The 22908-nt window shown below is 39.9% G+C and overlaps 1 protein-coding gene across 3 annotated transcripts in view; it reads left to right on the top strand.

Annotated features, from left to right (window-relative positions):
* CEP112 (centrosomal protein 112) overlaps positions 1-22498 on the top strand; it is a 174874-nt gene extending 152376 nt beyond the window's left edge. For 2 of the 3 annotated variants that reach the window (XM_082326516.1, XM_082326517.1), the window contains 4 exons: positions 4460-4549; positions 18198-18299; positions 20681-20745; positions 22136-22498. In XM_082326516.1, coding sequence (XP_082182642.1) covers positions 4460-4549; positions 18198-18299; positions 20681-20745; positions 22136-22139 — 261 coding nt within the window. In that variant the 3' untranslated portion in view covers positions 22140-22498. Of the gene's footprint in view, positions 1-4459; positions 4550-18197; positions 18300-20680; positions 20746-22135 lie in introns of those variants that run through there. The other variant, XM_082326518.1, reaches the window with a different exon arrangement.
* Positions 22499-22908: the final 410 nt, after the last annotated feature.

The following is a 22908-nucleotide window of genomic DNA, read 5'->3' as shown; positions in this document are numbered from 1 at the left end:
TCCTTGTCAAAACTATACGCTTTACAAGTTGTTTTTTTTTAAAAAAATCCCCTCTTTTGCCGCCTCAGTCTGGCACCCAGAAGTCAGGCTGAATTCCGCCGGGCTCGTGCATCATCCCAACATCTCTGCGAGCCGCGCAGGCCGAACGCCGCCCTAACTCCACATGTGCCGCTCTGTTGTCTCCAAAGCGCTCCAACGAGCAGACTGGGGTTTGAAATACACTTCATTAAACATTTTGCTGGTGATAATCAAGCCACAATAGAATAATAGGAAGGAAAAAAAGTGCCTACCCAGAAACGCAGTTCAGATGTTCCCTTCTCCTTTCCTATCAGCCAGGACCCAAACGTTTCGTGCATCACGGTGACGATGATGGACTCGTCCATCAGCTCTACTTGAGGTCCCAAAATCTGACTGTGATATTTCAGTGGTGTCGTCTCAAAGCCATTGCTTTTCCCTTCCATCCTTCTCATGTCTCTCAATGTTGTATGCAACCAAAACATTTACAATATGATTTTATTTTAGGATCCTTTCCATTTTTATAAATATATCAAATGAATGTTCCTTTTATACAGCTGTAATTCACCCACATTGTTGCAGTAGAGCTTATTATCTCATTTACATTTTTAAGTGCTTTTCAAAGTGTAGGATATCTGGGCTGGAAAGCAAAACATTTCATTTCTTTGTTCTCAGGCCAACACAAAGCACTTCCAAGGTCAGGTATGGTGTAGACTTTCAACAGCAAACATGTTTACACGGCATTTGAAAGCCGGTTTAACTGAAAAAAAAATACTGTCTTTATAACAATGATGTAAGTCAACTTAGCAAAGCTGAGGGACAGGGGTTAATTCTGTACCTGGAAAAATTTAACTAAATAAGTTAGGCTTTGTTTTCCATTTAGGGAAAAAAGCCTCTGACACTTAAAAATTGGCCTGTTTTTCTTAGGTTTTTTTATCCCTTTTTCTTCATCTCAGCAGTTATTAAACATAAGCTCTGTTACTCTCTGGGCAAAATCTGACACTTTGAAGCTGTGGAATAAAAACTGCATTTCTAAACAAAACAAACCAAAACCCATTGTTTAATTTTACAAAAGAGATGTTCTGTGGTGTACCTGGGGTAAGTCGTTTGCTGTTTTTAAGAGTATTCTATGTGACAAAAGCTTCTCTGTCAGATACAGAAAAAGATTTGAGGCTACTGGGTAGCTTCAGAAACAGCTGTCAGCGTTCAGGCTCTGGCCACTGCATGTGAAGCTCTTTGACAATAGAGAGAATTTTCGGTGTCATCTTCAAAAAGGCGCATTGTTCATGACATCCATCATGATTCCTCCTAGAAAATTAAATCATGGGCAACAAACTTGCTTGCTTCTAATTACTATTTTCAGAGTTAATCATATGCAGGAATCTACAGCAACCGTGAGATTTTGATGTTACTTTTTTTTTGGCATGGCTTTGATCAAATACTGATCTTTTGGGTTTACTTTTTGGTCCTTGTGCTGATAGGCAAGCTGAAATACCCAAATGAAAATTAATTACTCATGGAACATCCTTTATACCCCAAACTAGATTCTACAGAGTGACCGGTAGGAGAGCTGGTGTGCAACACAGCAATAGTCCAAAAATGGTCAAGTTGGAGGTATTCATGATTGCTCAGAGGAGTTAGTCTTTTTTTCTGCCATCCAAATACAAAACGTACTAACAGCCAGTTATGATGCGATTGGAAAAGTCTGTGAACTCATACAGTATATTCTGGTTTGGACAGTTGGTGAATGGACAAATTATAAGACTTGATAGTTTGCTACACTTATATGCTACAGTAAAAATACCTTATTTCTAAATTGTACTTGTTTAAGACATTGTCTGCTCTCACAATGAAACAAAACACGTGCGCTCCATGCTGGCAAACACTATCTAGAGTAGGTGGACCTAACAAAGACTGTGTTATCTGAATTTCCCAAATTTCCCATTACTTTAAGATGCATTGCAAACCCTCAGATTTAAAGGAAACTTTCATTTTATGCTCTGCAAAATATGTTTGTTTGTTGTAAATAAGAAAAGTAAAACTGGAGAAGTTAAGGAAGGAAACAGCAGCGCACCAAGTCTCTTCTTTGCCACCGTGTGGTTGCTGTCTTTATCAGGAACAATTTGAGATCCTGTTTTGTATTCAGTACTTGCAGATCTGTGTGACAGAGTGTGATATAAATCTGTTCTCTGAGACAAATATGTACATATATATACACATACATTCGTACGTACACATGCTATCTCTTGACCGTCTTCAAAGTCCGGTGAAAGAGTGAAACTTGCTCTTGAGCACAAGGAGGGAGTCAGGGTAGGACGATGGACGTGTAGCAAGGTTTCCTCCCTCCTTGTTTTTCTGCCGTGCCAAGCTATTTGGACTGTATAAGCTGATCACGTGGAACTAGCAGGGGACGACCGGTCATACTTTGTAGTTTGTCCAACACGTGCTCTGTGAATGTTCCTGAGAGTCGTCCTGTGCTGGTTATGTCTGGACACTTTGGAGTTATCGCAGGACTTTTGTCAAATTAACTGGGTCTTTGGTGATCTTTCTGATAGGTGGAACGGCCCTGCTCCTTATTGCGTGACCTGATCATTTTAGTTTTTAAATCAAAGTATTCTTGTTTCTATTTCACCTTACAAAATTAGATGTACAAAAAGAAAACAAAAAGCCTACAATTCACACATATATTTCATTATATTAATGTAAATTCCTGGTACTGCAAGACTTGTTGAGTATTGAAGACTGGTTATATATTCAAAGCCTGGATTTCAACTTTACTCAGAAACGGTGATAGCATAAAAGTCCCTGGGCAGATTTGAAGTTCATGTTTGGGTCTGGTTAAATTTTTTGGCATCAGAACATGTAATAGTCTTATAGCTATAAGACTTTAAAGTTAATGCCTGGCATCACTTCAAAACAATGTGCAAGATCTATCATAAGTAGTCCTCTTATCTTATCTCAATAGCAATTTTATCCTGTAAATGATTTGAGAGTACAGTATTTCAGTGCTGTGGAAAAGAGCAAGGGTTTTTTTCTGTGAAATCTTTGCACTGCGAGTCCTTTTAATGATCCTGGTTTATGTATGGGTATTCTACTTGGAGGAAGCAAATGTTAACCGTATCGCATGTTCTGCCAAGCGCGCCAAGAGTCCATGGACTCGTTGGTCTCTCCTTCCAGGGCGCTCTGCAGCTCAGCTTTTCAAAAGCCACACTGGAGGCACCTTCAGCGTCATTTCTAGCCTATCTCCCGTGGGAGTCCCTTCCCAGGTCCAGTCCTGACCCTGCGCCACGCTTTTCAGCTGATGGGTAGCAATGCCCTGATTTCCTGGCATACAAAAGATAACTCAAAATATTCCCTTTCTGCTGCCGCAGCCGCCTCTGTGTTGATGTCAATCTAACATCCACATTGTGCACTTTGCTTCAAGTCAGCACTTGCAGTTAACAATGCCTTTATTCAAGCTGACAACATAACTAAGCTTTCGGTAAATGTGTAAGTAAATGTTAAGTGTGTATTCAAACATTCAACAATGACTAGGAAACTTTAAAAAAAATCTTTGAAACTTTGTATTGTTTGTTTGGTGTGTATCTGTTAGAAATAACATAGACTATCAGTTCCTTGGGGCATGACTGTTCTTTTGTTAGGCGTATAACAAAAAGATCAAGGCTCTGAGGGGCTGCCGTAATAAAAATAAATATATACGAAGAACAATAATGACAAAATAAATTTGTCAATGCATTTTATGAGCTTGATTTAGAAGTGATTATTTCTGAACTAAATAAAGACTGGATAGTTGTGGTAAAGTGACATGATCATAGTAATCTTTTTATTTATTGCCATTTAGACTTCATTTGTAGATCACATGCTAGACTTTACTACAGGGCGGGAGGGGAGCCCCTCGTCTCGGCGAGCATCCCGTTTCAATAATATGGAATACATTTTCACTGCAAATTCCAGACATGGTTTTCCAGAGAGAGGATTATTCTACTGGCTTAAAGAAAAAGTTATTGGTACACTGCAAAAGTGTTCCTCGGAAGCACAGGCTGTACAAATATGATGATAACAAAAGTCTGAGACATTTGCAATTGCAAATACAAATGCAATTGTTGCAATGCAACATTTGCATTTCCCATTCAATCTTTGAGGATATTCATTACCTTTTTAGTATGAATACTTGTAGCTTATAATAAGATAAAACTCCTTAGATTTAACTATTCCTGTTCAATCAATGGTCCTACCTGTGCAGAATAACTTTACTCAGTAAGGGTGGCCGAACGGGGTCTGTCACGTCTTAGCATCTATCATGTATGGCTGGAAGAAACTGTAGCTGAAGAGCTGCAGATACTGCACTGTTTTCTTAATCTGCTCACTGAATGACATTACCTGTAAGTTTTTCTGCCATCCTATGTTTCTCACGTGTGTTTTGCACCCATTGGTATTGTTTCAGGTCTTACAAGATGAAGTGGAAAGTTACCGCATTCAGGCGCGGGCTGCAGAGAAGAAGCTGCAACGCAGGGAGCTGGAGACCCACGAGCAGGTACCGGGTGCAGTCCCCCCGCAGTCCTCTTCCCTTGGGCAAGGAGGTTCGATGTTTAGAAATAATATCTTGCTTCAAAGCCAAAGCACCTATTTTTCTGCAAAATTTTCAGCTAGCTTTCTTTTCTGGTTTTTTGGTAATAAAAGAGAATTAAATTGTCTGAACCCTACAGGCAAATACTTATCTCATGCTCTCTATTTCAAGTTGGTATTTCAACTATTCTAGCTGTTAAATGACGCGTTTATTTTGAACTGACTATACTGTTTTAATAGAGGTTTCTGAGACTATTCTAACCTGTTGTTTAATGGCTTGTATGAGGAGGATTATAATAGGACAATAACTGAGCTAAAAATAAGCTTTATTCCTGATCTTATGCATTCATTGTCCTAGCACGTTGTCTGTAACCAGTTTCATATGATTAATAGTGCTAAAATTATTCTGGACACTTTCAGTGAAATCAGAGATTTAGTGTGCTTCAAGCAAAATAGTGTATATAGTTTACAGACTAGTATTGAAACGGAAAGTCAATGATCTGCACCCAAACAAGATTAAATTGAAGTATTCAGGAAAATACACAGGTGGTGGATATCTGAATCACATACGAATTTACAGATTCCTAATAGCGGCATTTGAGAACATTATTTGGTGCTGAGCAAACAGTATCCATAACATATATCCTATATAAAGCATTTCTAAATCTATACCTGCAGGAATAGTAAGTTGGGGTGGTTGTAGAAGAGTAATAATCATTAATTTCAAATACTTTTTCCCCAGCTGTTGACATCCTGCTGGCACATAGGAACCCTCATTCACCCTTGGCATTTACGTTCATGTATTTCCTCTCAGGAGAGTTGGTGATTAGCTGTTCTGCTCTTCCCCCTCTGCCTCCCAAATCTAGATGTTGGGCCAGGTTCACCCTTAGCTGCAATGCTTGCAGCATCAGAGGAATTTGGTGTAATGAGCGAGTTGGCCTCCAAGCATTGCATTTTGGCTTCAAAGAGTCTCCTGGAAAAGAAGAAGGAAAATGAGCTATTTGGTGTATGGTTGTCCCTCCCAGGGAAGAGCAGTGGCCTGCACGCTATGGGAGTCCTCTTCCAAATCTCTTATTTTTTAGAATTTTTTTTTCATCTTTGCCAGTACCGTTTTGCTTTTTTCCTGACCCATTTTGAGAGAGGATCCAGAAGAAGAAACAAAAAATGACTTGTGAAATATGGACATAGAAGGCTAGACATGCAGATTCACATGATGGTCCCCCCTTTCTGCCTTCAAGGTTTTCTCTTACATGAGCACCTGGTCCAAACCAACCTACAGGACTATCCTGTCCACACTAAATTAATGAAGGACTAGCTCAGCTGGTAATGCCCCATTCCCCACTAAAAATGGAACAGAAATGTTATTTAGATGACACTGCATCATCCAGCTTAGAGCTTTTCCTGCAAGGTGGTAATATGTTAGCAGACTTATGGTAACGCTCATATCTGAGTCCGTCAAAGGGCTTGTCTCTGCCATTCATCCGTTGGGACTTTCTGAAGAAGCTGGAGCCATTGAGGATGTTTTTGTTTAGGTGGCTTTGGTCTATTTTGCAGACAAACATTTTGAATGCTGTTAATGTGTCTTCTCTGTGCCTGGTTAATCCATTAGTTATGCTTATCTCTCCAGAAGAAAAATGCAAAAATGACAGCTCTGACATATTTCCAGTTATTATGTCTTGGCCAGGCTACCTGTAAACATGTTCATCAAGTATTAACAGTAGCTAACGACTCATGAGCCGATTAGGGAGTTGAAATAGTTAAGGCAGTAACTTCGAACTTGCTTTCTGCTTTTACCAAATATTATCTGAATCGGAATTGCATAAAACATCAAAATTTGTGCTGGCGCTATTACAAAGGCCACTTTTCTGAGCTTTTCCATGTCTATAAATAAGGAGGAGAGAGGGTTAAACAGCTTCTGTTTTTCATTAAAAGGAAAAATCTTGTGTTTTGATTCTATAACAACAACAAACAAATGAATGAGACATGAAAAAACATTTTGTTGTGCTTTTAATTAAAAATAAAAAGCTGTTTCTCGTTATGGCTTGTTGGGTGGTATCTTAGTGCTCCATGTTTGTCTTTTTTTCAGTGCAATGTCCTTGTAACTCTTCAGTCTCTAAGAGTGACTGACGGATCCATGAAGCTTAACTCTTTGTTACAATAACCCTCTGGTGATCGCACAGAGTTAACCTTTCTTTATTATAATTATCCAGAGAGACAGAGATAAACTACCCTATAAATAAGGAGGGGGGCATATGTTAGAAGGACTCTGATGGCAAGCCCTGAGCTGTCTAGAGGCAAGTGTGGCACTGCAGTTGAAGATGAGCTGTTATTTTTATGGAGCTTTTTCATTCCAGTACTTCATGTTCTTGTATGAACTTGTGTTTACTGCTGTTTACTTTTTCGATCCTCTTTACAGTGTGAGTAGATGCAATCACGTTGTATCTGTGTTGTTTCATCAGTGCTGTGGTATGGCAACGTTATCCAAATGATGCGTTCCAATGCAGATGAACATACGTTTGTCAAAAGTGCCTGGGAACTTCTCCCACTTTGACGAACCTGAGTAATTTTATCTTTTCCATAAAGGCTGTCCTGTCTCTGCTAAGCATGGTTTTCTAGCACAACGGTCCATGTGTTCAGTAATATTACTTCTAGATTGGAATCTCAGAACTTCATGTCAAAATGCTGGATGATTCCTTCAAAAATCAGATGTCCAACTTCTTGAGACATATGTAATTGTAGTCATTGAAAGTGGCAAACTAGCAGTAAATAAAGTGTAACTGACACTTAATATATAGTTGTTTATGTAAGTTCCTTGATATATAGCCCCAAGACAGTTAAAGCAGTCTGGGAAGATTCCTAGGAAATTTGGGTGCGTCCAAACCTTTTCCTTCCAAAGCAATGCTGAAGTTTCTTATATCTCAGTAATATATAACTGTGGGAACCGGCTTCTCGTCAACTAATCCCATTTACGTTATGTTCCTGTATCATGTACTCTTCTGGTGTATCACTTGGTTGTCTCTGATCGTGCCTAGATCTAATGTAAGACAAGATTTCTGATAGAAAGATCTTTCATTCTACTAAAAATGTTTCTCTTCCTTGAGTCATACAGCTTTGTGCAGTTCTCAGTCATAGTTAAAAAATCTAAATTGTTCATACAGCAGACTTTACATCCTGTGAATGTCTAATTAAAAATGACGCACATCACTGAGAGCTTAAGTGTCTGCCTGAATGGAAATTCAGGCATGGGCAACAAATTTTGCTGAATTGGGGCCTACATAAAAATTAATGGTAGTGATCTTCTTGCTTTATTACCTAGATTGCTTTAGAATACCTCATTTCATGTCAAATTCCTTTTTGTAAGGGCAATCACCCCAACTCAGTATACTAAAAAGCTCCAAGAATCTCTCTTTTGGGAATTACACGCAATATTTTTTTCAGAAGAAGAACCTATTCTTTTCATTCCTCATTCTAATGTTTTTAACTGTAGGGGTGGATTGAGTATGATGTAAAATTTCTAATTGGGGATAATAGAGGGAAAAAAGTTCCTCATGTTCACAAACAACTGAAGTAGCATCACTATAAGATACTCAAACCATAGGAATACTCCTGCAAGCAGTCACATCACAAATAGAGTCTTAAAGAAGAGAGATTCTCTGAAGACAGAAAATCAATTATGTTCAATTCATGAATATTACTGAGGAAATGAAGGAGAATACCAATGTAGATTTCCAGCTCTTTAATTTCTTTTTTCTCAAATAGATTATAAAAAAGGGAGAAAGGAGTTATCTGAATAAGGATGTTATAGAAGTATTTGGAATAAAATGGAACAGCTTAGTTTGTTAAGTGGATTTCACTCATGTTCAAATGAAAACAGGAGTGATAATTGTAAAAGAGCTATGATTCAAAAGCATTCAGCGAGTTTTCATTTTTAATGTTTATTATTCTGACTTGCTCAATTTTTTATGACTGCTGGATATTTACCACATTCAGCCTAACTTACTGTTTCCATGCCAACTAAATCTATTTGTTCTCAGATGAATGCTGTGATGCATCGTTCTGAAATTTTAGTTGCTGTGTAGCACAGAGAACTTCTAACATTTGCCACACCTTCTCCTTGATGGGAATAGTGCTACTTACTGCCTGCAGATTTGTGGAGCTGTGAGTAAAGGAACAGTAAAACAGCAATGAGCAATGTATGCCTATGTCCAAGGTATGGGTCCCAAATAGTTCTTAATACAACGATGGCTGGAAGACTTGAGTAATATTAATATCCCTTTACTTTAGGGCTTTTGGTCGATGTTTCTTTTCAGATTCATTTTTAAAGATGTCACAGAGTTTTAAATGCAATCAGATAAATTCACAGAAAATCTTTGCCCTCGCTTCCGTCGTCCTGCCCAGCTCTATATGCTCTGGAAAAATCATGTGGAAGCAGTGGAGTTTCCCCATCTGGAGGTGGGTGAGCCACTGCAGGACGTTTGGTACAAACCCAGCCTCTCTCCTGGTACAGGACTTTCAGCTCAGGTGCCCCAGATGACTGCGAAAGCCAGGCAGTGCTTCTGGGGCCCTGCCGCAATTTCCAGACTTTCTCAAAGGGTTGTCTTTCTCAGAATATGTTGGAGTCGTCTAAAATCAGGCTAATAAGCTCTAGGTTAGGTATTTAAAAATAAAAGTTTGGTTTGTGGCCAGCTGCAGGTGAGGAGGATTTAGGCCGCCCTTGTTTTGCAGAGCCGACGAGCACTTTGGAAACTGAGAAACAAACAGCACGCACGGGAGGTAGTGATGAAATTCTGCCATTTGCTCTGGTTGCTTCAACCCACGTCACTGAAACGCTTCCAGATTTTTCCCCCAGAGACCCATTTCTGCTCCCACAGGAATGGGAAGCTTAGTCTAGATTTGAATGATCTTAACCACAGCAGTGATTCACAGAGAGCAGCCCTTGCACTGTCGCTGCCTGCGGACCAGGCGATTAACCCCTTGGGCAGGCAGCGCTGGCACCGGGGCTCAGCAGCCTCTGCTGCGATGGGGAAGAAAGTGAGAATCGGAAAGAAGTTTCCACTGTGACTTTCAGGAACAGCGACAGCAAATACTGTCACATGAAAATAGTTCCTGCAGTTTCTGTATGCGACCAGCACAGACCGGAGAGGTTGCATCTGAAGAGCGCTTGTTTTTCTGCAGTTCTGCGAGGAGGAGGGTCCTTCCCTCCTTGCCCATTCGCTTCTGCCGACACCCCGAGCGCTGGCGTCAGGAGGGTACTGCATACTTCAGCTGTTTTCCTCCCATAAAGCATTTCATGTATGTATATATGTTGTGATATAGGAGACAAACAGCCAGAGGGGTGTAGCTCCCCACAGGCTGGCACCTGAAAATCTGCTGGTTCAATGTCTGCAGGCAGCACAATAGAAGGTTTCTTTTCTAACTACTTATGGTGAACAAATCTCAAATTTAAAACATTTTTATTGAGAAGATGTTGGAGAGCCACAAACAAGCAGTGCAGAATCTGATGTCAGCGAGAGGACGCTGGTCAGGCTGTTTGGCGTACACAGACCAAGACATCCATTTCTTAGTATGTTTTTCTCTTTTCAGACTTCCCAATAGCGGCTGTTGGGGGAGAATCAGACTGATTCTGGTTATATCTCTATAAGGGACCTTTCATGGATATAGGTGCCCCTATAGGTATATGGCAATGTTGATGAAGGTACCATAAAATGACTACTGACATTATCTGGAGCCCAATCGTACCACTTTTACGTTGGTTAGTGTCTACCATACATGCAATTCCATTGATATATTCATTAATCGCTTTGATACAAAAGCACCACCCAATTTTTCATTAAGACTGAGATTGTTAGAATAAATCATAACTTTGCATTTGACATATTTTATATTTTGTATACCATTTTCTTTAATGGCCTATGATGAAGGGAATGCAGAATTAAACAGAATATAGTAAGTTATACTGTGTAGCGTGAAGTTTCAGATTAGCAGAAGGAGATAGAAGCTGAGATGCAAGCACAGAAATACAGATTTGCAGGTGGGATTTGAAAGGAGCTGGAAATCAATGGAGTTGAAAGTTCCCAGGAGCTCCATATGGCAGGAACTGCGGGAGAGAAAGCTCTCACCAACTGTGCAACTGTCAAAGGGAAAAGAGGTAGATGATGATGTACGTGTGGAAGTCAATGATCAAATGTTAGCTTTGGTAATCAGACACAACTGGAAAATACACAAATATATACCTACTTCACAGAACAGAATGAATTATTGGAACGAAGTGGCCAGCTGGAGAAAGACAGGAAAATAGAAACTACAGAACAAATAGTTAAAAGGAAAAAGAGCATTTTTAACCAAAAAAAGAATAGAAGCATATGCCGGCATGCAGGAATTAGAGAGTATTTTAAAATGTCAGTTTTCTAGCTCTTCGTCTTAAATAGTAGCAAACGAGAAAGAGATCTTTCTTTTTAAGAGCGGAGTACATCATTTTAGAGCGTCTGTGGTTTGCTTGCATATTATCAATTAAGGGAATTTTGTTCTTTCATAAATGTTTAAAGTAGGACTACAAGGGACAATGACATTGGTATTTAATGCAGGGAATTAAAAAAGAAGAAATGTCAATGCATGGAGGAGCCAGTCGGATGATGGAAGAGAAGAGCAGAGGCACCTCATCTCCAGTGCGGGCTCTCAGCGATGCGTGCTCAATTAGTGAGCTGTCCCATTCATTTTTTCTAGGTGATGAGGTGCCTGGATGGAGCTAAAAAGGACTGAAAAAGGCCAGCTTTATGCTGATCTTTAACATAATTTAAATTCTAAAATATTATTTTGTTTGCAATGTAATCAGCACAAAATGCCATCGATCAGACGTCCGTCGGGGAAGCGCAGCAGTGGCCGTCTCCTGCACTACCCATCCTCACCCGTGCCCAAAGCTGAGCAGGCTCTCACCAGCCGTGATGCTTTGTAAACCTGGCACCTCCTTTGCCAGTTGAGATGCTGATTAGATTTTTGTTCTTGAAAGAGGGGAAATGGTGATAGTAAAAGCAGCTTCTGATCATTACCTACAAAGATTTGCTTGTTCACACAGTCAGTGTGAAAATACCGAGCATAATCCTGCATGCTGCTGAGCTTTGTGGGGTCTCCCTGTTGTTAGCAAGCACTCAGCTCCTCCGCATATCGGACACTGAAACCTTGACTTGCTGAACCACCCCAGGATGGAAAGGATTATATAGAAGGTAACACATGCTGGAATGTAAAACTGAAATACATAAATATATTCCAGTGGTGGTGTCAAAGATGCTTATAGCTTTATTTCAGATTTAATTATCTTGATAGCGTATTAGGAATCGACAGAGGCAGAAATGAACACCATGTGTTTTCAGCTTTGGCCCGGCAGCGCTGGTTAGTGGCTGGGCTGGTTTAGTTTCTGTTCCTCCAGGCCCGGGGGCGCGAGCCGTGCCCGAGTCCCCTTCGCCCCGCAGAGGGGAGGACCGCTCCGGGCGCAGCGATGGCCTCTCCGGCCGGCATTGACAAGAGCTGGGGGAAGTAGTGCTCCGGGACAAAGATGGCATCTGCGATGAGTCATTCGGAAGGAGGGGAAAAAAAGTCAGGGATCCTCCAAATCTCAGCTGGAACAATAGCGGAGCCCTGGAGAGGGGGAGGTTGAGAGAACAGCGCGAATTTTCTAGCCACAACATTCCTGGTTGTTCTATGGTGTTGACAGTGAAAGCTTTTATTCCTCTCCAACTCGCGTAATCCCAAGAATGCTGTTCTTGCCATATGCAGCCCACTGGTGTTTTTTTTTAAAAAGTTTTCCTTGCCTTCCCTTCCTTTGCAGCTATGAATTATATAGACGCATATTGCTTAACTACAAACAGAGGATTTTCCAGGTGGGAGATCTTGGTTAAGAAAAGAAAGATATCAAAATACAAGCCACTGAAGTAATAAGGCTTCTTGGATGCAGGTTGGCAAAAAAAACCTGACATAGAGCAGAAAGCTCAGTGTGCAGCGAGCAGCTCGGCGTAACTGGAGGTCCCCGCGGGTTAGTAAAACAACAAGGCAAAACTGTTTTGGACGCTCAGATGGTTTACTAGCTAAAGACAGAAAAACAAAGAGGACAGCTATGCCACCAATTTATGTTTTATTGAAACTGTCAGAACAGAGGAGGTTCTCCAGCGGTATTTTCACTGTGGAGAACAACATGGTGTACACTTGACAACGTATCTTGCTCGGCTGATCTTGCTTGGTTACTGTTTTCAGCTGAGCCAAATTCATGCGATTTATAGCGTTCATTACTTTTCTTAAGAACTTGAGAACATTTGTATCAAATTGCATTCTATTTCTCTAAATCTGGAAGAACCATATTTCAACATACGTTTCACAGTAAGAATAGAAATTCCCACTGCCTGAAATAAGAGGGGATGTGGACTAAAAAGCAGCGGATATTTGTGTTTGATTATATTGTGAAAAGACAAATATTCGGGCCTTGTTCTTCATTGAAAAAATGGATATATCATTTGACTCTTCATTAGGAAGAGTTGTTGGAGAAAATGTCAAGCTCCAATTAAATATTCTCTTACGACAGAAGACTGAGAGATCTGATGTTTAAGGAAATTTCAGGTTTTGGTAGGTTTGGTTCCTCGGTTGTAGGCATTGCTCAGCGTCCCCAGGCCAGCTGGTGGAGGAAGGGGCCCGAAGGGGCCCATACGGACCCGTAGCAGTTTTGCGGGAGTAGAGCTGTGCTCGCTTAGAGATTGGGAGTGCTGAGATGCAGCGGAGGAGTCACTGCATTAGGGAGAGCACAAACAAGCAGTGATTAATCATTACTTTGACATTCTTTGGGTTGTTGTTTGGTTTTTTGTTTTTTTGTTGATTGGGGGTTTTTTTTAATTGGGATGGCATCGTAGTAATTTGTCCTTCGCTTGCCCTTTTCAAAATGCTTTTAGAAAATTACTTCAGCAATCTTCACATCACCTGAATGAAGTTGACCTATGCAATATTATTATTATTATTATTATTATTATTATTATTATTATTATTATTATTATTATTATTATTTTATTCTCATTTAGAAGAGACTTTAGTCTGAGATTAAATGATTTGCCTGAGGCTGAAGGAGTTATTTTTACCTTTTTGGTACTCTAACCTTTCTTCAGATTTATTACAGCAGATCTTTCATGTCTTCTTTCAGAGAGGTGTATTGCAGAACAGATGCATAACCTTTTTAAAGAGATTTCTCTTTTAAACAGCATTGTAACACACCATTGTTTAAATAATGCAGGAAAGGATTTGAGAAAGGAAATTACTTCTCATATCTTACGCCCCCTGAAACGTGGAGAAAATTTGGTAATAATTAAATGATCCTAATTATGCCTTTTGGTCACTATCCTAGTATTTCCTGGCACACATGGAATTATAATCCTTCACAAATATTATAAACAGGCAGAAATTAAGATACTAAAGAAACCACAACACCTTAGTTAAGTGAACTGCCTTTTGATGCTTATCTGACATAAACAAAATGTCAACTTCATGCCCTTCAAGACAAGATTTATGTTTTTTTAAAAGAACTCGAACAACTCTTCTGTGGTCCTTTCATTTGCTTTGGCAATGTATACTTCAGTGTTTCATTTGCGTTTTCCTTATGCTTTTCCAGTTCAAATCAAGTAATTTACAATTGGGAGATCTGGCAAAGATTGCAATTGTTTTGGGGTCTTTTTAATATTTTTTTTTTATGTGATGGGGATTTCGTGCCAGAGCCAGTGTGTTCTGGATGATAAACTCGGCATCACAGGCCTCTCAGAAGTAAGAAGGGGAGCCCTGGCTATCAGGAGCCTGAATAAGATACGGCGTGGTTGGGGCTGTGTAACAAAGCGTAGAAGAGAAGCAGAATATCCTCTGCTTTGTGGGCTCTTCTTAGCACATGGATTAAAATGCATCTGGTCATCCTGAAGATACTTCATTTCTCCTGGGTGTGCTTAAGTAGTTTCTTTCAAAAAGGAAGGAGTGTGACTACAGTGCAGCTCGGTGCCAGTGGGACTTGTTCCTGATCAGCCCTGTGCTCCCTTCCCCTTCTAACCCAGCCCCGCAAACGTCCTTTGGGGGCTTTTAGAAATACTGACTAGCTGCAAAACTGAATTGTGCCACTTGAAGACTCCTTCACGTAGTAAAATGAAAACTCATCTTATGCTACTGAGAAGCGCTGGGCCAGGGCTGACTGCTTGGTTTGGAAAGCTCTGGTTTGGATATTTCTCTTCTGGGCATCAAAACCAACTTTTATCTCATCTGAGAACAGTCAGTGCCCAACTATGACAAGATCTCATGGTAGTCTGTGAAATTATAACTTCCCCGCTTTTTGCATCACTTTCTATAACTGTGTGAATATTTGTCTTCTTTTTTTTCTAATTTATCGTGTGACTAAGCATACATGAGCTATGTGTGGCAACCTCAGCTTTCAGTTGTTTCTACTGACACCAAAGATGATTGATGGTAAAACTTTAAACCTCATATGTTAGCCACCAACCTGAATAAACAAAGACCAGTGTGGCAGCTTAATATTAAAAGCTATAAAACCTTCCTGGGGGTTCACGGATTAAATCAACTCACCAAAATGAATTTTCAAAAAAATCTTTCTCAGGACTGAAGAAAAACGAACACAACAGTAAATGAAATAGAGCTATCCTCATCCAGCAGACTAAAGCCCTCCTGAGGGCTGAAGAATTGCAATTTTAAACATCTCTCAAGAGTGCAAGAGGAGACACAGTATTTGTGGATCCTAGGGAGGCAGCTTGAGGCTATAAAAGAACAAAAAAGCCTTTAAGGCACACACAAAAAAAAAAAATTAAAAAAAGATCCCTGCAGACATCACTTTCATTGGTCAAAAATAAGTGTTAAAAAATAAAAACATTCCCCCATTAAAATTAGTATACATTAGCCCTCTATATGTTATTTTTCAGTTATAAGAAGTGATTCAGATTTTTGCCATGCACTATTTTAATCTCTTGGGGCAATAAACCTTGATAGTAACTTCAGCCAAAAATATCAGCATGTTGTTTGTCATAATGTGACAGCAAACAGCTGGGATCTTATTTTCATCTTCTTGTGATGCAATTATTAGTGAGCACAGTTGAAAGTAGCATATTTTGTCTTAGCAAACAAATTGCAGTTGTATCCCAAAGAACAGTTTGCACTGCAAAAAAAGTGTGTGTCTTCTCTCTGAAACAGTAAGAAATCAGCCCCAAGCAATACTTCAGCTACCAGGGCTTGTTTCTCATTTTCCTTCTCCATTTTCAGCCGACCCAGTGATATATGTCCTTACTTTAAAGCACACCACATATTTCTTCCTGACTTTCCAAGAAACAGCTTCGTCAAAAGGGAACAATCGCCTTGCTCCTTTGCAGAGTTAATAACGAACGTTAACAGCGTTATGAAAGCATGTATTTAGAGGACACTTGCAGATTAAACTATTAAAACCAGCGACCTGGTTGAAAGAAGACTGTTGCACAATTAGAACATTATTATTTCACTCAGAGAGCGGTATTAAAATTTTTGTTGCATCTACCTACAATGAAACTTTCTTGACTTTCCTCTAGGAGCAATTATAATGAGGGGCTCTTGCTGTGTGCCTGGCACCTGAGGACGTGGGCGTGAGTCCTCGATGCTCTGTAGGCACGGCTAGATCGTGGTGTAGTGAGTTATATCAGAGTCCAGGCTCAGCTCCTGGCATCTGCAACGCCTGCACATGGAGAGCTTGAGTGCGAGTCAGGCCCCTGCGATGGAGTTTCTGTGCTGGTTGGGTCACCCCAACATATCATCAAGGTGATCCATCATCCAGATCCTCTTCATCGTGAAACAGATCTTTATTCAGATTCAACATTTAGGAAAGAAAAGCATTTTGCTGTTCTAGCTGCCTGTTTCTGCTCCCATTTCACCAAGAACAAATGTAACGTGTTGAATTAACTGAAATATATGTTTCTGCTCTATCGAGGTCCCCACCCAAATGAGCTGTTGGCTCAGAAAATATTTATCCTGGCAAAGCACCTATGCATAGCTTTGTAAGCCTTTATAGAAGTAGTAGCATAAATTTATCAGAGTAACTTTCTAAAACATAAATTTTGATCACTGGCTTATATACAAGCAGAGTTCAAACAAGGTTTCCTGTCTCACCGTTTTTTTTCTTTGGATTTGCATAGTGGCATCACTTAGTTGCAGCTCACAGGGAAAGCCTCTAATTGCCTATTTGCATAGAGATTTGGAGATTTCTTCTGCATGTTGGAATGACTCATAGGCAGAATTTTCCTAAAGTTTCATCAGATTGTTTTACTCCTTTTGTATTGATAATTGTATTATGCATGATGCATATTTTGGCATGACCTGCTTTTTCCGAAAGATGGTAATTGGCACATCTTGCAGTGAACTTTGGGTTCGGTTCTCACGTGTTTAAGCGCGTGCGCTCCTCGCAAGCTGGGAGCTGGAAGTTATAACTCATGGCTTCTTCAGATGTACGACTGAGGTTTTGATTTGTGGTTGCAATGGTAGATTTAAGCAATTTGGTAACTAAAACAAAATTAGCACAAAATGGTGTTGGTGTGGAAATCATTGGAAAGAAGATTCAATTTGAAAGTTTAAAGATATTTTAGAAGTTAATCTGATATTGAATCCCTTTTATCCTTTATTTACATATTCAGCTGCTAATCCAGAAAAACACCTAAGTACTTGCTTAATTTGAATTAAGCGGTTAATCCTATTGGAAGTTAAGTACAGATGTGAGGCCCTGATTCAGCCAAGTAATAACGTGTGTGAGCAGTCCTGTGCGACTGGATGGACAGAGCTGACCCAGACTCCCCGTGCTTTTCCTGGGTCAAGATTCAGCAAATACAACCCCACCAGAGAGAAACGAAGCACAATCCTTCCAGCTGATCTGTCTTCATGTAACATTGCTTTGTAACTGTACTGTTTACTCAGCATCTGTTGAATGAGGTTATGGACTGAAATGTCCTCCTTTAGAAGTAATCATTTTGGTGTGATCATCTGATCTCATAACGTCTAAGATACTCGAACCTATTTGTTGAAAGTCCCATAGCATCAATGAAGTTGAGGAAGACACAAAGTGCAATGAAAAATAGTTGCACAATAAATAAAAAAAGGCCTCAAAGGCACCTAGAAGTTGAGAAATTTTGTAAAACAATCTTGGGAAACAGTAATTCACCTTGTCTAAGGGAGTAAGGGGCAAATATCGCTCTACTGACCAGGTTCAGATCCCACCACAGACAAAAAGAAAACTTCTGACTATCAATTTGCAAAGTGTCTGCAAAAATGCTCTATTGAGATAGATTTAGGAATGATAATTGCTCCTTCAGACCATGTCCCAGCAAATGCCTTACTGTTTCCTTTTCATGATTTTTTCCTTCTCTCCATATATTTTTTATTCTTATGTTTTCTTTTTCCTTTCTTCCTCGTTTTTACCTCTTTTGCTCTTTACAGGTCTTTGCTGATCTTTCTTCTCTCTCCTTCCCTTTCCCTTGATATACCAATTCTGAGTTCACTTGGACTGCGCAAAAGAAGCAAAAAAGTTACTCTCTGGCTTCCAGGAGTCGCCATCTGTATAGAAATTTCTTTTTGTTCTGTTACAGATGACCCATATACGACAAGAATACGAAACCGCATTCAAAGGTCTGATGCCAGCATCTTTGAGACAAGAACTTGAAGACACCATTGTATCTTTAAAATCTCAGGTAAATTTTTATTATTCATCTTCAACTTTTTGGACTGGATAAAAACTCTCTCTTCTAGACAAGAAATTATGGCCATCTAAAATTTGGCCAAAAATACTGAATAAGTCTCAAAACCAAATTATGGCAGCACTTGCATGCTTCTCACTCAGTCATCTTTCACAAGGCTCTTCTCCTCCAGTTTCCTCACCTTGAGAGCTACCATATTGTATCTTTTGATCCCAGATTTTGCTTCCGTTGGCAGTTGAAAGTAGAAATTATGCTGTATTTAGTATTAGGGTTTTTCTGGTCAACCTTTCAAATATAGCACACCGTTATCTCTCATCTTCCTTACCCCGTTTCTCCTGAAGGAATCATTTAAAGGATGCATGTAAAGGGTGCAGAAGAGAATGAGAAATCATTTTGTTTTCTTTCAGCCTATATAATAAAGCAAATGGGATATTTCTTTTAAGATAGTATTCCAAATAATCATTGTGTTATTTCTACATTTTCCAATACAAAGAGGCTCTAATAGACTTCTGTAACTGCTTTGGTTTTAATATTGTAAAACACTAGCTCATCTAGAATAATACAGAATCAATATTATTTATATGAAATAGACTATAAAACTGGCTAATAGAAATATCAAAATGTCATTGTAAATAGGGAATTACTAATGAAGTGGGTGTGTTTCTTGTACGTGGTTTCCACAGAAGTTATTTGATCCTGTCCCATTCAGTATATTATGAGCTGGAAGAAAACAAAACATCATCATTGCTTGAACTCACAGGAGGAAGGATAAATAGCAGAAAAGAGGAGTGATCATAGATGTGGAATAACGGTAATCCAAAGAAAACACTGTCCGTGTTCGCATATGGCCCAGTGCAGGACTGTGCATTTAAACGTGTCGGAAGGACTGGGAATTGTCCTGGGCTGAAGGGAAGAAATGAGAGAAAGACAGGACAATGCTGGTGACTCAGAGCTGCCCGTGAGCTCTGGGAAGAGCACAGGCCCTGAGGACACGGCATACAAGTTTAGGCTTGATACCAGGACACACCTTATACCAATTTTCAGAACTGTTCTTCAAGCAATTATAGATCTACAAACTCTCCGTTTCTCTTTCTTATGCAATCTCTCGCTATGGAGATGGTTGGTAATTTAATGCATTTGGGATTTCCCCCCTTTTTTTTTCCTCTTTACAATGTATAAGGGTTATTCTGTAGTATTTTTTGCTATGCATGAGACACTATCCCTGGCAAAGTGTGCCTTTAACAGAAGTAGGAAATTTTCATAGGGGGCAACTTTCATATTCCTATGTGCTAGTAGTGACACAACTTCAACACTATGTTTGCAAACACGCCGCTTACATGTCAAAGGATTCCTAATGGAAGTGATGCTCTTTCTCATATAAATGGTTGTGAGAAATAAAGAGTTAAGGATCTGCTGAGAAAATCTATTTCCAGTTGATAGTAAAAAGCTATTTTTAAAGTGTGGTTGACTATTAGCGCTGTCTGGTAGGAAGTGTTACTCTGGAGCTAATATAAGAATACCACACCTTTTAATGAGTTAAAAAAAAGTAGAATCTGATATCCACCTGCAGGGGTTCTGTAAGCAGCAGCAGCATTTCAAAAGAGTAAAAGTAACTACACACACTAAAATCTGGGTGCTATCCCAGAAACACATAGCTGCCGGCTGTATTTCCAGCGGTACGCTGTCGTCGCAGTCCACTCGCTGAGCGGGGCTCTTTCTGAAGCACAGGTGTCCTGGTCTTTGAAAATTGTTGAAATTCCTGTTTGAAAACATCAGACAAGAAGGGCAGTGGAATCTCTGCACCTGTCAGGATTATTTATTGTTGGAGGAGGATGAAGAGGATAGGCTGGGTAAAAGCACTGAGCAGTGATAAAAATAAACAACAAAAAAGAAAATACTTGAGGCTTGGGTAAAGTTTTCTAAAAAGGCTCCTAAATATACAGTATGCTGCCCAATTGTCTGCTCTTGGTGAGTTGCCCAAAAGTGGCCACAGTGTATTAATAAGCATTAATTTTCATACCCTTCAAGAACAGGTGAGTACCTTCATCGCAAGAGCAAAAGTGCCGGGATCAGAGCACAGGCATCGTATGGGAGTTGAGAGTAGAACTGGAGCTCCCAAACCCTTGCCTAACCCAGATGGTACCACCAGCTGAGCTTAAAAACTGTTTTGACTCTGTTCCTGAAGGAGTAGATAGTGTGCAGCTGGAGCAGGGCCAAGGAAGCCATGCTAACGATCGTCTATCAAGTATCAATTCTAGTATGCAGCTAAAGTGTTACTGCATTTTATTTAGGCAGAAAAAGACCCTTTATGAAATGAGCGCAAATTTATTAATTAGAATTTTGTACGCCATTTTCATGTGGGATGTGTTTTACAGGTAAATATTCTGCAGAAAAGAGTCTCTGTCCTCCAGGAAGAGCTGAACGCCTACCATGCCAGAAGGTACGTGATTATCTTTGATCAATTTGTACCATTTCACACCTGTGGATCCCAGTTATTGAAGTTTTACGGCTTAATTAAAACACTCAAATATGGTTGCAGTTTTAAAAGATCCTTATTTTCAGTAAACAAGCGTCTGAGAATTTTCCCAGTGCTTAGTCAGTACTATTAGAGCAAGATTAGAGAACCTGCAGGTGCATTACAAGTCTGGGCTTTGCCTCGACATTCATGATGAGACAGTGGCTCGGTGCACAGCTGCAGCTCTGCGGTGATGCCACCTCCTTTTAAGATAGAAAACAATGATGCAATGCGTAATATTACAGATCACATCTTCAAAGTACCGGATCTTCATCAGCCTGAGCTTTTTTCAGACGTTTACACCCTCCAATATAAATTATGGCAAGTGCTGCAGCAATAAAAAGCCTTGCTGTGCCTTTAGAGTAAGTGATTCACATGGAGAGGTGAGTAAAAGCAAACTTCCTAGGAAAGCCACTCCATCTTTTTTATATTTACAGACTTTGGTGATACTTGCATATCTCACGTGAGGATTTCTGCAAATAAGAATGTGTGCTTGTAAAAATAGTGTAAAAATTTGTCAGATATTTAAACATTTGTAAAAATGTTAATAGTGTGAAAGTTGTCTGAAAATATTAATCCTAAACTATTTGTTAACGAGAATTAGCTAAAGCTAATTGGAAACTGAACATGTCATAGATTCTTGGTAATATGTCCGGCGTAGGTAACTTTGTTAGATAAATATAAAGCTGCAGTGTAGTCTCTAGACTCTCTCCAGTGGCAGCAGTAGCATTACCAAGGGATGCATTTTGTCTCAAACTTATTCTGAATTAGTGTCTTCACAGTTAGGAAAACAGCTATTTAAAAAGATGAATAATCCCATACCATTAGGTCAGGCCAGGCCACAAGTGACTGAAACACTGGGGGTGGAAGGAGCCCCATCCACGTCCTGATGGAGAGGCAGGGCAGGGACAGAGCCGGCACGGCACACAGCAGCTCTTCCCCGGCAAGGCTGCCCCGGCATTTGCTCATAGACTTGGAAAAGCTTTCGTGCTGCTTCTGGTCAGGGAAATTTTCTTCCTGACCAGATCTTTTTCCAAGACTACATACACACTAAATTTTGCGCTAGCATTTACCTGACCCTCATTCACTGAAATACTGCTTTTTGCTGCTGTAACGCACTTGCGTGCCCGTGGCTGCAGATGCGATGGAGCTCCCCCGCGGCACGCTCCCCGGCGTGCCTCTGAACACCCGGCACGGCAGCAGCCCCGGCCGTCTCCAGGCCTGCTGCTGACCGGACCCAGCCCTGGCTTCAGCCTGTTACGTTTTTATAGTTAGAATAATAAGATATAACTAATGAGAATCTCTTCATTTTCAGGTAGCTGCTGGAGCTGTTGGATTTCTTCGATTGCCAAATGGACTGCTTTGAATAGGTTTGAAGATTTGGCTCTTGTAAATTAAAATACAAAGATCAGTGGCTGTCTTGTTAGCACATAAAATGTAATGAAGTTCATGAAAACACATCCATTGCTTGTGCCAGCATGTTTTTAGTTGTATCTTCCTTCCATTATTTTTTTTTATCATTATCTTATTACAGACTTATGCTTTTGATATACTGTGTGTTTGACTCTGTGCTGAGCTTGCTTACCGAGCCAGTAGAATTTCCTCTATTGATGCTTTTGTTATTACTTCCTGGTACCATTCTTTTCACTTTTATACATGAAGAGAATCCCATTTTCTATTATTATTGTCCAAGATATTTTAACATATTTTGACATTGTTTCGTGTCCATGTGTTTACATAATATTAAAATATTATTTTGTACTATTTTGTTTTGACATTATTGTCCTGCTTGGGCATCTCACTCACCTAAGTAGCCACAGTGCATATGAGGGTTTTGTATGGCTTTGTTAACTGGGAAAATATTTCATGCTGTGTTTCAAGGAAAAATCTTCTAGCAAGAATGAAAACACCATGATGACAAATTGATGATTTTGATAATCATTGATGACATTGACGACAATGGCAGCCACCGTTGCCAGTTAATAGCATATAAAGCGATCGTTGGGGTTGCCTGGCCAGTCACAGGAAAGCCCTTCGTCATTTACTGATAACACACTTGCGGGGCGTTACTGAAAAAGAGTCGTAACC

The sequence above is a fragment of the Platalea leucorodia genome (genome assembly GCF_965183815.1).
Source record: "Platalea leucorodia genome assembly, chromosome: 14".
NCBI classification, from domain to species: Eukaryota; Metazoa; Chordata; class Aves; order Pelecaniformes; family Threskiornithidae; genus Platalea; species Platalea leucorodia.
This window is presented reverse-complemented; position numbering and strand designations above follow the sequence as displayed.